This window comes from Panthera pardus, unplaced genomic scaffold (assembly GCF_024362965.1).
Source record: "Panthera pardus isolate Hobbes unplaced genomic scaffold, ASM2436296v1 HiC_scaffold_13, whole genome shotgun sequence".
Lineage (NCBI taxonomy): Eukaryota > Metazoa > Chordata > Mammalia > Carnivora > Felidae > Panthera > Panthera pardus.
The window spans coordinates 58,968,984-58,984,735 of NW_026526688.1; the positions used below are offsets into that span (position 1 = coordinate 58,968,984).

The following is a 15,752-nucleotide window of genomic DNA, read 5'->3' on the forward strand; positions in this document are numbered from 1 at the left end:
TATGCTAGCTGCCTGTTTCTACATCTCCAGTTCCTTTGTGTTGACCCATGTCTACAATAGGTCATAAATTATAGGAAAACAAATAACCTCTTATCCATAAATATCAGGATGCCACAGTATAGTCAAGTGAGCCTAATAACTGACTGAACAATGTTACTTTCAAACAACACTGGCTTATTAGAGCAAGTCTCATCAAGGGATAAGGAACCTATCTGGGCTGACAAGAGGGTGCCTGATTTAGACCTTAAGCAAGATTCCTAAAAGACTATATATGAAAATAGAAGAGAAACAAAAAGCTTATGTTTTTAGCAATAATCACATCAATAACCATGCTTTACTCTCACATAAGCTTTGGCTAATTTCTTATTATTTGCATATCTCACACAGAGATGAAGTCCATCATAAGTTCAGTCAAAGACTGTCAAGCTTAACACTGGGAATTTAAATTTCCCAAGCCCAGGTTTTCTGGTTTATCATCATCAGCAAACAGATGTTGTAATAGCTCAGAGAAAACACAGTTTGTCTTGTTGTACAGTTTAATTACTGATTAGCAAATACCATGACATTTGAACAGTCACCATTCATTCACATTGCTTCCTGTTTAAAGAAATCCTTACCAGAAGAGGGATGACAAAAACATAGGAAAAAGGAGAGTTTATGAACACATTAAAAATTGGGGGGGGGGGGGGGGAACTTCTGGGTGGTAGGATTGAGAAATTCTTATTTTCTTTTTTATGCTTTCAGATATTCCCCCCCAAATTAAAATATGTATACATATATATGTATACAATTTTATGGAAAACAACTTTGTAAGAGAAAGTATACCATATGTTAACATGATCTTCATATAGTTTTTCTCAAAATCTAAAAAGTTAGCTTTTACTAACAGAATACAACAATATATTCAATGTTACAACTGTTCAGAGCCTAAAATAGTGTCTAGTTGACACAATACAACCAATAAATATTTGTTGAATATCTTAACATTTTCTAATCCTAATGGAACTTCTTACTAAAAAAAAGAAAGTATTACCAGAATACAAACTGTATTTTAACTAAAACAGGTGAAATAAGCTCAGGAAAATCATAACTTCCTTATTTGCTTCATAAATAAAAGTTTGGGTTAACCCATAATGAGCTTATAATATCTCATACAGTAATTCCAATTAATGTGACTCATAAATGAAATCATCTAGCTAAGAGATTTTTCTTAAGGTTCAATTCTTTTCTAGAACTACTACCAACCAGTCTAATTTTAGAATAGTTTAAGAAAAAATTTAAAAGGACAGTTTTATTAACATGTAATCAGTTTTACGAAGACCCAGGCAGTGCCTGCCAAAAGATTTACATGAATGCTGGGTGCTTTTCTGGTTTTTATAAACTAGTGACTATTATATTTTCTGATGTGTAACAATACCCTAAATGTTTTTATAATATCAATTTTTATAAAATACCCGTAGGAGACAATGCAGTTAATGTTAATCAGCTGAAATATATATTAAATGAAAAATATTAATATATAAAAATTTGTTCATCTTTATTGCCATCTTAAGGTGTTCTAAAATGCAGAGAGAGCTTTTACTATAAATTTACTTTGTTGTGGCAAAATCTACATGGTAACTGGCAGCAGCTGAAACATACAGGTGCACAGACACACACTCTATTTCTCTGTGTAAATTAAAGGAAACACATAAGTTTTCCAAAGGGAAGAAAAACATTACTTTTTAGGTGCTAACATGACTCCAGTTAGCTATAAAAGCGGATTAATGCATTTTCGCAGTTAAATAGAGAGAGGATTTTCACACAGAAGATGGAGTCGGAGTCCCAGTCCGATGTGCTCTGAAGCAGTACTAATCTGCACAGAGAAAACAATCAGGGACGACTACAGAGCCATTCAGAAGGCTGCATTTGCTCCTCACTAACATTCCAGGGCAACTAAACAACACACTACAATATATAAAGGACATTCCAAAACCTGTTTAAACTACAGAACCACCCAGCCACATGCAAAACATACCAACAGAGGATTCACAGCAAGGGGATGGTATTACCTCTTTTATGTAATTCCCTCAAGGGAATACAGTCTCCTCCCCCGTCATAAGGCAAATAGGGATCGGAAGAAGCATCCATGATTAGAATTTTTATAAAGAAGAAGAAAAAGAAAAAGAAAAGCTCGCTAGCTTAAGAAAACACTGGCATTTTTTCCACCCCTGCACCAGCGGGCGAGGGAGATGCCATATTTGATGAGGGTTAGAACTGTATGTAGTTCGACTCGCTGAAGCAACTGGGTTCTTCCACAGTGGATGATGTCATCAAAGGGAAATTATTGCAGCCTGGTTGCTAGTGGCTACAATCTAGCAAGGCTTAGAGGCGGAACAGCCTTCTTAATCAGGTCCTGCTACGTATGATGATGACTAAGCTCCAAGTGTAACAGACAAAACTGGTTTGAGAATTTTAAAGCTCTCACCATGCAGCTTCTAGAACATCAGTGGCAACTATAGTAAAACAATAGAAACATTATTTCGTTTTCATTTTAAAATAAATATAAGGGAAACCAAATATTTAATACAGAGATGTGAAAAGGAAATACTGGATGTAGACAATGCCTCTTTTCAATTCTAATGTAGAAAAATGAGAGAAACACACTAGTAAGATTGCAATACTTTATAATATAAATGTATTAATTTTTATGTACATACCAAAGCCTTCAAGAGACTTTGTTTTAAAAGTCTATTCTTAATTATCTAAACTGTACTACAGACCTCTATTGTGGATTAAAAATTTAGTAACTGAACAGCTGAAGTGTTTTATCTCACTAATCCCCTCCAGCAGCCTCTTGTTTCCTTCCTTCAAGGAACTAGCTAATAACACATTCTAGCTTTTGAGTAGAAAACATACCAAATAACTTAGCTATTATTTGTGGAAACTACGCAAAAAGATTTACTAGATAGGAATTTTTCTCTTTCTTCCTACTTTTCCTACCTCACAAAGATTTGTGCTTCAAAAAAAGGCTTAGTAAAATGTGTCTCCAAAATGTATTCCGATTGTCTCTTTGCTAAAAATTTTCATGGGATTCAGAAATAAAAGTAACTCTTCGTTTCAAACTGTCATTCCAAAATAAAAAAGCTGATGCTCGTTTAATATGAGTTTACATTTTTACAGCTCTCTCTGAGGTGATTCCTCTAGACTAAGAGATTCTCCTGAAGTAGCTATGTTGCTGCAGTGCCCCTAAATAAACATGTGCTGTCGATGAGAACAATTCCACACGACGAAGAGGTTCTGTAAAATTTATTTTCCTAAGTATTGAATGAGCCAACCTTTAAGGTCCACTCCTAGTCAAGACATTTATATGAGAAATGGGTTTAGAGAAGGAAAAAAACGACTCAGATGGCAGTAAAGAGAAGGGACTAATTCTATTTGTCCAGTACATTAAGTTATTCAAGATCCTTTTTAAAATTAGGTTAAAGTTTTATATTTCAAAAAGTGTGAACCTCAGAAAGCTAGCTCTTCTTATAAAAGCTTACCTGAGATTTAGGAAAAAGGAATATGGGAAAGGCATATAGTCTAGAATAAAGACACTTTATTTATTATAATAAAGACACTAGGAATATCTATCTAATTCTGATTACAACTATTAACATTTATCATAAGACTGTGGGTCTTTTTTTGTTTTGTGTATTTTTCAAATTCTCCTAGATTTTTTTTTTAAGCAAGGAAAGCTTTGACAAAGAGCTGACTTTACTAAATTAACCAATGTAAGTTTCTTCCTCCGTGGTCTTTTGGTATGTATATTCTACTATTATAAGACTTTAAAAATATATATATATATGCTATACAGCATTTATGAATAACTTAGTTTTTATGATATTCTTCTACACCTTTCAGAGAAAATGAAAATTTATCTGTAAGTTTTCCTGGTATTTGTAGGCACTCTCTTAACTTGTTTTTCCTGATTGACAACTTGGTCTAAAAGGAAAAGTGAAAATTATAACTAGCTAGCAATAACTAGAGGAGGAAGAATACCTTCCCTATAAAATATATTGACCATGTTGCATAAGTAAAAGTTTTGTAGCATAAATATAGTCTCAACTGTTTTTAAAGAACAAAACTTATGTATATCTAACACATAACTGTATTTGTATAGAGTGAAGTCTAGAATGAGAAATTGTATTTGTATAGCGTTAGGTCTAGAATGAGACACACCAAACTCTTAGTAATTGTTATTACTGAGGAAGGAAAGAGAAGTGGGGGAGGTTAATGGTACATTTGGTTTTTACTATATATAGTTCCACACGGTTTTACTTTTTAGACAAATATATTACTTATTACTGAAATTTTTAATAATTATACTACTTTTGTAATAATAAATCTGAAAGCTGAAAAAATTTTCAAAAGTAATCAAATCTCATGCTTAAGAGACCCATGGCTGCCACTTTTGCTTAAAAGAATGACTACTCAAGCTAAAGTGCTTTTCAACTGTACTTTAGAAAAGGACAAAGTAGATGGGAAGGTGTGGCAAAAGAGGACTTTGACACAGAGTTGGTTATTGTCAGTTTAAGAAACTGAATTACAGTTAGCATGGAGCTCAAGTGGAAAGAGAAGAAAAGACAAATTTAAGAATTCGAAGGCACAACTGGGGGGGGGGGGGGGGAGTTCCATAAGGGGACAATGCTCCAGATGGAACCTCTGAAGAATAAACACACTAAAATGGTAGCACAAAAATGAACTTAAAAATTCAGAAGGGGAAGATATTTCTACTCCCAAATGCACCCTCAATTCTAACCTCAGCCTTGATGTGGGATTCTAGATAAACCACAACCTCTCTGAGATGTGTAAATCAGGGAGGCAGAATAGATGACTATGGTATTCTAACCATACATATATAACTACATATATATTTGACTATAGTACTACAATGTTCAATCTTTAAGTCCCTTCTAACATATATGATCCAAGAAATCTTCAACATTAGATTTATAGTCAGGAAAAATATAGTCAGGAAAAAAAAAAAAAAAGGAAGTGGGGAGACCTATACAGAATTAAAACAATAGGTGCCTGGGTGGCTCAGTTGGTTGAAAAGCCAACACTTGATTTTGGCTCAGGTCACGATCCCAGGGTTCTGAGATCAAGCCCTGCAGTGGACTCCACGTTGGGTGTGGAACCTGCTTAAAATTCTCTTCCTCTCTCTCCTTCTGCCCCTCTCCTCCCTTGCATGCTTCTCTTTCTCTTTCTCTAGAAGTAAAAAAAAAAAAAAAAAAAAATACAGGTGCATGGGTGGCTCAGTCAGGTGAGCATCCAACTCTTGATTTTGGCTCAGGTCATGGTCTACGGCTTATGAGACTGACCCCATGTAGGGCTCTGCACTGATGGCATGGAGTCTGCTTGGGATTCTCTCTCCTCTCTCTCTGTGGCCCTCCCCTGAACGCTCCCCCCCACCTCGAAATAAATAAATAAATTTTTTTTTAAATAAAATTATTTTAAATAATAAAAAAACAAGTATTAAAAGATAAATCAATTTCAAAGTACAAATTTTTATGAAACAACAGAAGAAATGAGAAATAAGCAAGATATGTGATTTTAAGCAACTATATTTTAGATGTAATAATGATGAGGGAGCCAAAGAAGCTGAGGGCAAAGCACAAGTTAACCACCTTCCCCCCACCCTTCCACCCGGGCCCCAACCCCCAGGTAGGATATATGTGATATTCCTCAGGCACTCCAGGCTGCCCAAGAACAAAGGAAAAAGAAAAATAAATGGTTAACTGATAGAGATTACAGTCAAGCAGGACAGAAGTTTCCATCAGTTTGCAATGATTTTAATGATTTACAAGAAAAAAAGGCAATCTCCAGAAGCCTACAGACTCAGTTTCCTGCAGCCCTAACATCACCCTCCCCTCCACAGTGATGTGGGGAAAAAAGGCAAGAAGAAAATGTAGATAAAATAAATTCTTTATAACCTGTAGCCCATTGACAAATACTTGAGATAGGCAGAGTAAAACATTCCTCCAGGAACTTCCTATTGTCCTTATGTTAATGTTTTGCTAGAAGGAAAAATAACTTGAGCTCAACAATAGCAAAGCCTCCAGTGTCTTTAGCATATGAAAGTCCTTTTGGGATTTGGGGCCTTTACCAATGCCCCAACTCCCAGGTATATAATCAGTCATTCCTCACAACCCCAGTGCAGCTCTTCCTGCCCAAGGGTCCTGTCCTCATGCTTTAATAACCTCTTTGCACCTAAGACATCTCAAGAATTCTTTCTTGTCCATCAGCTACAGATCCCCTCAAAACCTCATCAATAGCCTATAAAAGAATTCTTATCTTTTAGAGATACATAAGGAAATACATTAACTGTGTAATAGTTAAAACAGGTAAAAACAAATCTTATTCAAGACTACTGCAAAAGGGGAAAAGAGATCTCAATACAGAATTTGGCTCAATTCCCAATATAACAAGAAAAAGCGGGAATTCACAACCAAGGAGAAGGGGTGGGGGTTTTCAGTGGATAGAAAAATAATTATTAAGAGGAAACACCTAGGGTAAGAGAGATTCTCACTAAGCAGACCTAACAGGATTCTGGCTGAAGGCAGCCCTGGGTGATAGGACATCACCTGGAAGATAGTGAGGGATGTGGAACTCCAGGGTGTTGAGGGTACAGGATTCTGACAACAGGTACAGGATTAAGCCAACTTGACAGGATTACTGCCCAAACTGAGCAATACAAAAACAAGACAACATAAGACCAACAGTTGAGACTTGGTTGGGAAGAGAATTCAAATGAGCCTGACTAAAGTTTGATCAGGGTGAGACTCTATCACAGTGTATCTATCTAAAATAATGTAAGGTTTCCAATTTATTTCAAAATTATAGAAAGTAGTAAAAAAGCAAAATTAGCCATGAATTCATAATTATTTAAGTCTTGAGAACAAAAAGCACATAATCTCTTCTCTGTACCTTTGTATATGTTCTAAATTTTCTATAAGATGCTTTTTAATGAAATGCTTATAAATCACTTATGAGATAAACGTTAACAAAAAGTTACCTCCTTGAATCCTCAAACTAAATTATTATTATCAGAAGTGTCAGATTAACTTTAGTTTATATTCTATTACGTATAGCTGCTATACATTTACATTTGACACACTATTGGCATTCAACTTTAACTTGTATTGTCAATTGTCCTCCCTGAGCAAAAATATCAAAGGGGGAAAAAAAAAAGAGAGAGAGAGAGAGAGATAGCAAAGCTTTCAAGAAGAAAGACAATCAATTCAAGCTATACAGATAGCTGCAAAGTTACTGCAACACAAAAGAAAGAGGACCTGGAAATTCTTCAGAAATGACACACCAGAAAATAAACAAAAAACACAAAATGGTTTTGCAATATTCAACCTCACAAACATAAACGTTTCAGTTCTCAACATGGCTGTCTGATTACTCAAATAATGTATCATAAGATTAAAAACATGAAAACATCATACAATGATCACTTTTTCAAAATCGGAACCAAAAACAGCCAATAATTTTAATGCCTAAGCAATTCCTTTTCAAGAAATGTGTCAGATATTTTCATGCATGTACACAAACTGGTACAAAGACTGAATAAAAGACTATTTTAAGAGTTCTAAGTTTTAGAAATACTGAAATGCAAATATAACAATATTATATTAAGTGTAAATATACTAAAATGCTCCAATTAAAACATAAACATGGGCCACTTGGATGGCTCAGTCAGTTAAGCATCTAACTCGATTTTAAACCCCTAGTTGGGCTCCACACCTTACATTGGGAGTGCCTGCTTGGGATGCTCTCTCTCTGCCCCTCCCCAACTCGTGCATGCTCTCTCTCTCTCTCTCTCTCTCTCTCAAAATAAATAAACTTAGGGGCGCCTGGGTGGCTCAGTCGGTTGAGCGTCCGACTTCAGCTCAGGTCACGATCTCACGGTTCGTGAGTTCGAGCCCCGCGTCAGGCTCTGGGCTGATGGATCAGAGCCTGGAGCCTGCTTCCGATTCTGTGTCTCCTTCTCTCTCTGCCCCTCCCCCCATTCATGCTCTGTCTCTCTTTGTCTCAAAAATAAACAAACATTAAAAAAAAAAAAATTAAAAAAAATAAAATAAAAAAATAAATAAACTTAAAAAAAAAAGATAAACACTATCTAATTGGATTTTTTAAAGCCAAGTATATAATTATGAGAGTATCAGCTAAAACATACCAATGCAGAAAGGCTGAAAGTAAAAGGATTAAAAGAATAGAGCATGTGATCCCTAATCCAAAGAAATCCGGGGAGCTATATTATATCAAAGGACATTTTAAAGAAATTTGGAAATAGATAGAGGCACTTCAAAGTAAGGTGGTTCAATTCACCAGGAAGATGTAACTTACTAACATGAAATCAAAGTGTATAAAGCAAAAATTTACAGAATGACAAGTGGTAGATTAGTCTACAAACACAGTGAAAATTTTTAATACATCACTGACAAATACCTATAGAAATAAACAAGGAGAAAAATCAATAGGGAAACTAGAGACTTCAAAGGTAGAGTACCAAATTTTACCTGATGGACGCATAGAGAAAAACATTAACCAAACACTTCACATTATACACTCTTCTATAGCATGGGTGGAACACTGACAAAAATAGACTTTTTACCAGGCCACAATGCAAGTCTCAAAAAATTTCAATACACTGATAAGACAACAATGTATATCTTTGTATATTGTTTGACAATGTATATTCTTTGACAACAATGTTCTAAGTCAATTTGAAACAACCAGAAATTCCTATGTTTGGAAATCATGAACTATATTTCTAAATAACCTGTAAATCAAAATAGGTATCACTGTGGAAGTTAGAAATGATTTTTAATTTGTGATAATGAGGGGCGCCTGGGTGGTTTGGTCGGTTAAGCGTCTGACTTCAGCTCAGGTCATGATCTCACACTCCGTGAGTTCGAGCCCCGCGTCAGGCTCTGTGCTGACAGCTCAGAGCCTGGAGCCTGTTTCGGATTCTGTGTCTCCCTCTCTCTCTGCCCCTCCCCTGTTCATGCTCTGTCTCTCTCCATCTCAAAAATAAATAAACGTTAAAAAAAAAAATTTAATTTGTGATAATGATAATGAAGGCATATGACATGGTGATAAAAACTGTATTGGGAGAGACATTTAGAGCTTTAAATGATTCACCTGAATGGAAGCTTAAAATTAAGAAGGTAACCTTATTTCAAGAAGCTAGGGGGAAAAAATACAGCAAAATAAACCCAAAGAAAGTAGAACAAAATATGATCAGAAATTAATAAAGCAGAAAAATACAAATAGAAAAACACAACAAAGGCAAAGCTAGTTCATTGGAAAGACTAATGACTGATGAATCTGCAGTGACAATGATTAATAAGGTGAAATGGGAAAGAGGATAAGGAAGGGGAAAGGAGGGAAGGAGAACTCTCTCGATGAGAGCACAAATAACCATGATCAGGAAAAAAAGAAGACAAGACTATGGAAACTGCAGGCAATCAAATGACTTTATGCCTTTTTAAATTTTTTAAAAAGAAGGTAAATTTTGAAAAAAAAATACAACTTACCAAACTAATCTAGAAAGAAACAAAATCAGAATAGTGCTATTAACTATTAAAGAATTTGAAATATTAATTTAAAACCTTCCTATAAAGAAAATTCTAAGCCTAGAGTTTCTTTGGCAAATTCTACCAATATTTAGGAAGAAATAATGCCCGCCTTATATAAACACTTCAGAGACTGGAAGAAGGGGCCATCATCTACAACTCACTTTGTAAGGGAAATAGAATCTTAATACCAAAATGAGAACAGTATGAGAAAGGAAAGCTACCAGCGATCTGTTATGAACAGATGCAAAAATCCTAAACAAAAGTAAACCAAATCCAGCAATTTGTACATTAAAAAAAAACCCAAAAGAATACACTAAAGTATCAATGATCTAATTGAGTCCATACAAGGAATGCAAGTTGATTTAAGCATCTGAAAATCAACTGTTTATAATAGATAAATAGGAGATATAAATCAAATGATCATCTCAAAAAACGGAAGGAAAATGACAAATTCAACAACCAATCATGATTTTACATTGTGTACTCTTTAAAAAAATTTGTTTTTGACGTTTATTCATTTTTGAGAGACAGAGCATGAGTGGGGAAGGGGCGGAGAGAGAGGGAGACACAGAATCCGAAGCTGGCTCCAGGCACTCAGCTGTCAGCACAGACCCCGACGTGGGGCTTGAACTCACGAACTGCAAGATCATGACCTGAGCCAAAATCGGACATTCAACTGACTGAGCCACCCAGGCACCCCTACATTGTGTACTCTTAAATCAACTAGGAATAGATGTTAACCTGTTTAATCTAATGAGAGATAACACAAAAATCCAAATTAGCATCATACTTAAATTTGGAGGTGAATACTTAATGGTGAAACTTCAGGATCAAAACAAGACAAAAGACACTGGCAATCACTATTTCCATACAACAGTTTACTAGAGACTAGAGGTCCTAGCCAGTGCAGTCAAGCAAGGGGAAAGGAAAGGAGAACACTATAAAGATTAGCAAGAAACAATATGGTCATTATTTGCCAATGGTATGACTATAATCTTAAAAGACATCACAGGGGTGCCTGGATGGTTTGGCTGGTTAAGTGTCTGACTCTTAATTTTGGCTCAGGTCATGATCTCACAGTTTGTGAGATCAGGTCCCATGTTGGGTTCTGCACTGACAGCAAGGAGCGTGCATGGGATTCTCTCTCTCCCTCTCTTTGCCCCTCGATTCATTCTCTCTCTCTCTCTCTCTCTCTCTCTCTCTCTCTCTCTCTTAAAAAGAAGGCTGGACAAATAAATCATTACAATTAGAGTTAAAAATCAATATTCAAAAAACTAAATTTCAAAATATACCAGCAGACAGAATATATTTTTTAAAATGTTTATTTTTGAGAGAGCATGAGCAAGGGAGGGGCAGAGAGAAAAGGAGACAGAGGATCCAAAGCAGGCTCTGTGCTGACAGCATTGAGCCCAACTGAGGTGGGGAGGGGTTCAAACTCAAACTGTGAGATCATGACTTAAGCCGAACTTGGACACTCAACCGACTGAGCCAGCCAGGTGCCCCCAGCAAATAGAATATTAAAATAAAAACAGCATTAAATAGCAGTAATATTAAAAAAGAAAATCCAGGAACGAGTGTAACAAATAAAGACAAAAGTTACTAGGAATGACTAAAACCTCATTGGAAAACATTTAAAAAGACTCAAGTATACAGAGAAGTATACCATGTTCATGAGTTAGATTCAAACTGATCTATAGACTCAATTAAATGCCAATCAAAAACCTGAGGATTTACCTCCATTTTACCTTAGTCTATACTTTCTAGCAAGTTCTTCTTTCTAGCTTACCTTTCAACTCAGACAAAAGACCCAAAGGGCAAACCATCCTGTGATAGGAACTGAAACTACCCCTCAAGGAATAACAACTGCCCTGACACCAGCAAGACCCCTCATAATTGACATGAAGGCAATGACTGATCTGACCTTTACTGCCCACCTGCTTATACCCACCAACCTTTGTCCCCACATTTTCCTTATATAAACCTAGAAGTATTTTCAGCACTTTGGAGACAGTCTTTGAAATGCTAGCCCGTTGTCTTCCCAGTGTTGCCTCGCTGAAATAAACTCCTTTCTTGTTTCACCATCACTGGTCTGTCTCTGAATTATCTCAGCAGTGAGTGGCCAAACCTGGTCTGTTTGGAAACTCTGGAGCCAGGTGCTCTTGCACCCTGTTACAAACCCAACAGGCTTTTTTTTTTTAATGACAAATCATGCTAAAATGTACCTGGAAATAAAAAGGCCCAAGAATGATCAAGACAATCTTAACAATAAAGTGAGAGTATATGCTTTACCAGATACTGAGACCATTTTAATCACAGTAACATTATAAACAGAATGCTTTTGGCATAAAGCTAAAATAAAACAAAGCCACTCACACAGAACAAAGAGTCAAGAAATAGATCCTCCTATATATGAACCTTAATATATTCTTAGGGGTGGCCCTACAGAAGAATAGATAAAAAATGATTTTCTTAGTAACTGGCATTAGGACAACTGGTTGTGTATATGGACAAAAAAAATTAAATACACCCTAATCCATTCATTCACACACACACACACACACACACACACACACACACACACACCACTCAGGTGATTATAGACTCAAGTGAGAAAGGCAAATAAAACTCTTACAAAATGATATAAGAAAATATATTCATGACCTCAGTGGAGGGAAATTTTTCTTAAGACACAAAAAGCATCAGCCATAAAGCAAAAGATCAACACAGAAGACATTATAAGAACATTTGCTCTTAATTTGTCCATCATAATGCTACAGACTGAATGTCTGTATCCCACCAAAATTTATACGTTGATGGTTAATCCCCAGTTGATGTTATTTGGAGGTAGCTCCTTTGGGAGGTGATTAGGTCATGAAGGTATTCAGGAATGGAATTAGTGCCCTCACAAAGAGACTCCAGAGAGTTCCCTCAAGGACACAACAAAAAGATGGCAGACCGTGAACCAGAAGCAGCCCCTCCTCAACAGACATCCAGTCTGTCTGTCCTTGCTCTTGGACTTTCCAGCCTCCAAAACTGTGAGCAATACACAGAACTGAAAACCACGTTTGTTGCTAAAGCCCCCTAATCTATAGTACTTTTGTTACAGCAGCCCAAATAGACTATAACAGAAAATGAAACAGGACCCACAGAATACAAGATATTTATAACAATATGACCAACAAAAAGCTTATATAGAGAAAATAAATAACTTTTACAATCTCTCAGGCACATCAATAGAAAAACAGGCAAATGACTTAAATAGGTCTTCAAACAAAATTTTAAATAGCCAATTAGCATGAAAAATTGCTCAACCTCCTTGGCAACCAAGGAAGTGCAAATTAAAACCACAATCAGAGGGACACCTGGGTGGCTCAGTGGGTTGAGTGCCCAACTCTTGATTTCAGCTCAGATCGTGATCTCACGGTTTGTGAGTTTGAGCCCCGTATCAGGCTCTGCACTGATGGCATGGAGCCTGCTTGGGATTCTCTCTCTCCCCTTCTCTCTGCCCCTCCCCTACTCACATGCACTCTGTCTCTCAAAATAAATAAACGTAAAAAAAACACACACACAATCAGAATCTATTACACAGCCAACAGATGGACAGAATTAAAAGTGTGACAATATCAAGAGGTTGAGGAATGTGGAGCAAAGGAAGCTTTCATACACATTTAACTTGAGTGTAAACTGGAACTCCACTATGGAAAGCATAACCTGTGCCCCAAAAGGTTCACTCCAAATGAAATTTATGCACATATTCACCAGGATGAATGCAAAATATTCAATGTAGCACTGCTTACACCTGCCAAAAACTGCTGATAATTCAAAGACCCATCAATATTAAAATACACAGGTAAACTGGTATATTCATAAAAAAGAATAAGATAGTCTAGAGCAACACTGCCACAAACACCTACTGCATATAATACAAAAGAATCTTGAAAAGCACATTGAATAAACACAAGCAAGAAATACGTACTGTATGATTTATTTTATTAATTTAAATAATCTATAATTTTCTAAAACAGACAATGCTAGGGGCACCTGGGTGGCTCAGTCGGTTGAGCGTCCGACTTCGGCTCAGGTCATGATCTCACAGTTTGTGGGTTCAAGCCCCGCATCAGGCTCTGTGCTGACCGCTTGCTCAGAGCCTGGAGCCTGCTTCAGATTCTGTGTCTCCTTCTCTCTGCCCCTCCCCCGCTCATGCTTTGTCTCACTCTGTTTCTCAAAAATAAATAAATGTAAAAAAAAATTTTTTTTTTTTAACGTTTATTTATTTTTGAGACAGAGAGAGACAGAGCATGAATGGGGGAGGGTCAGAGAGAGGGAGACACAGAATTGAAACAGGCTCCGGGCTGTCAGCACAGGGGCCCGATGCGGGGCTCGAACTCACGGACCGTGAGATCGTGACCTGAGCCGAAATCGGCGCTCAACCGACTGAGCCACCCAGGCGCCCCAAAAAATTTTTTTTAATAAAAAATAAAAAAATAAAACAGACAATGCTAAATTGTCATTTTAAGGATGCATACTTAAATTATCAAGCCATAAAGTAAAGCCAAAAAAAAAAAAAAAAAAGTGACTAGGCAAAGAGAAAATGGCATTTATCTCTAAGGAAAGGAAAATAGTTGTGATTGGGAAGGTACCCACAGGAGGCTTCTGAAGTACAGTAATGCTTTATTTTCTTAACCTGGTTGTGCTGTAAAAGTTCCTGCTTTGTGATAACTCATTAAGCTGTGTAATTATGCCTTTATGCATTGTTCCGATATGTGTTACATCTCACAATTCAAAAGTCTTTGAGTTAGAAATTTACCCTAACTTTAATTCTATTATGATCTAACCTGGATTTATTATTCTTTTTTCCTTCCCTACCCTAAGCCACTCTACTCTAATCTTATTTACAGTCTCGATTAGTTACAGAAAACAAGTTTGGAAGTGTCTACACTGACTTTTATTTGTTCTAAGCACAGGTTCTCCCAAGGAATTTCCTCTAAATGACAGTAGTTTGGAACTGTTTAAACAGATCCATAGACTCCCCATGATTTTATGTATTTACTTCTGTGTATGATCTTACAGGCTTAGCTCATAACTTCTGAAAGCTTTTTCAAATAGAATTCTTAATTGGAACCACGACACAAAATATGATTTAACCAACTATTTTCTCAATTCTCCCCAAAACACTTTGTAGGTAACGTTCTACATGCACAGGAGAAATGTTAATTTATTACATCATGTCATTGTGAGAGAGGTAGAATACACACACAAAAACTATTTACTGACTTGGGGAGCCTGGGTGGTTCCGTCAGTTAAGCGTCTGACTCCTGATTTTGGCTCAGGCCATGATCTCACCATTTGAGAGATTATGAACGGAGCCCCATGTCTGGCTCTCCGCTGACAGCACAGAGCCTGCTTGGGATCCTCTCTCCCTCTCTCTCTGCCCCTCCCCCATGTGTGCGCGTGCTCTCTCTTTCAAAATAAATGAACATTTTTTTTTTTTTTTTTTAAATAAATGAACATTTAAAAAAAATTATTCGGGGCGCCTGGGTGGCTCAGTCGGTTGAGCGTCCGACTTCGGCTAAGGTCATGATCTCACGGTCTGTGAGTTCGAGCCCCGCGTCGGGCTCTGTGCTGACAGCTCGGAGCCTGGAGCCTGCCTCGGATTCTGTGTGTCCCGTTCTCTCTGCCCCTCCCCCACTCACACTGTGTCTCTCTCAAAAATAAACATTAAAAAAGAAGTAAAAAAAAAATTATTCACTGACTTAATTTCAGTTAACTTTCTGTGAACTTCTTAAAAAAAATAGTTTTGTGGTTTTTGGGGGGGGTTGTTGTTTTTTGATGTTGTTTGTTTTTGCAGAGCAATGACAGTAATTGCAGGGGATTTCTGGGGTATAAATCATCAGGTTCTATATTATCATCAAAACTAAGCTTACTTCTTTCCAATGATCTTTGGGATAAGTCAGTGCTTGACTAGCTTTCCATTGGTATTTTAGACTATTTTTATCAAAATATCACTTTATAGTCCCAAGTTATTTTTCCCTGTTCGTTAGTAACATTTTGAATTATAGCACTTCATAAACTTAGTATGGGTTAGTTTTCCCCAAATGCACTACCTTGCTTTTACACAAATACACAAACTAGGGAAGTCCC

General features: G+C 36.6%; 1 protein-coding gene across 4 annotated transcripts in view; it reads right to left on the bottom strand.

Annotated features, from left to right (window-relative positions):
• CLCN3 (chloride voltage-gated channel 3) overlaps positions 1-15,752 on the bottom strand; it is a 96,892-nt gene that overhangs the window by 55,106 nt on the left and 26,034 nt on the right. The window contains exon 1 of one of the 4 annotated variants that reach the window (XM_019441021.2): positions 2,052-2,308. The exons of 2 other annotated variants lie outside the window; for them this stretch is intronic. In XM_019441021.2, the coding sequence (XP_019296566.1) occupies positions 2,052-2,130 (79 nt within the window). In that variant the 5' untranslated portion in view covers positions 2,131-2,308. Of the gene's footprint in view, positions 1-2,051; positions 2,309-15,752 lie in introns of those variants that run through there. One more of the 4 variants, XM_019441023.2, reaches the window with a different exon arrangement.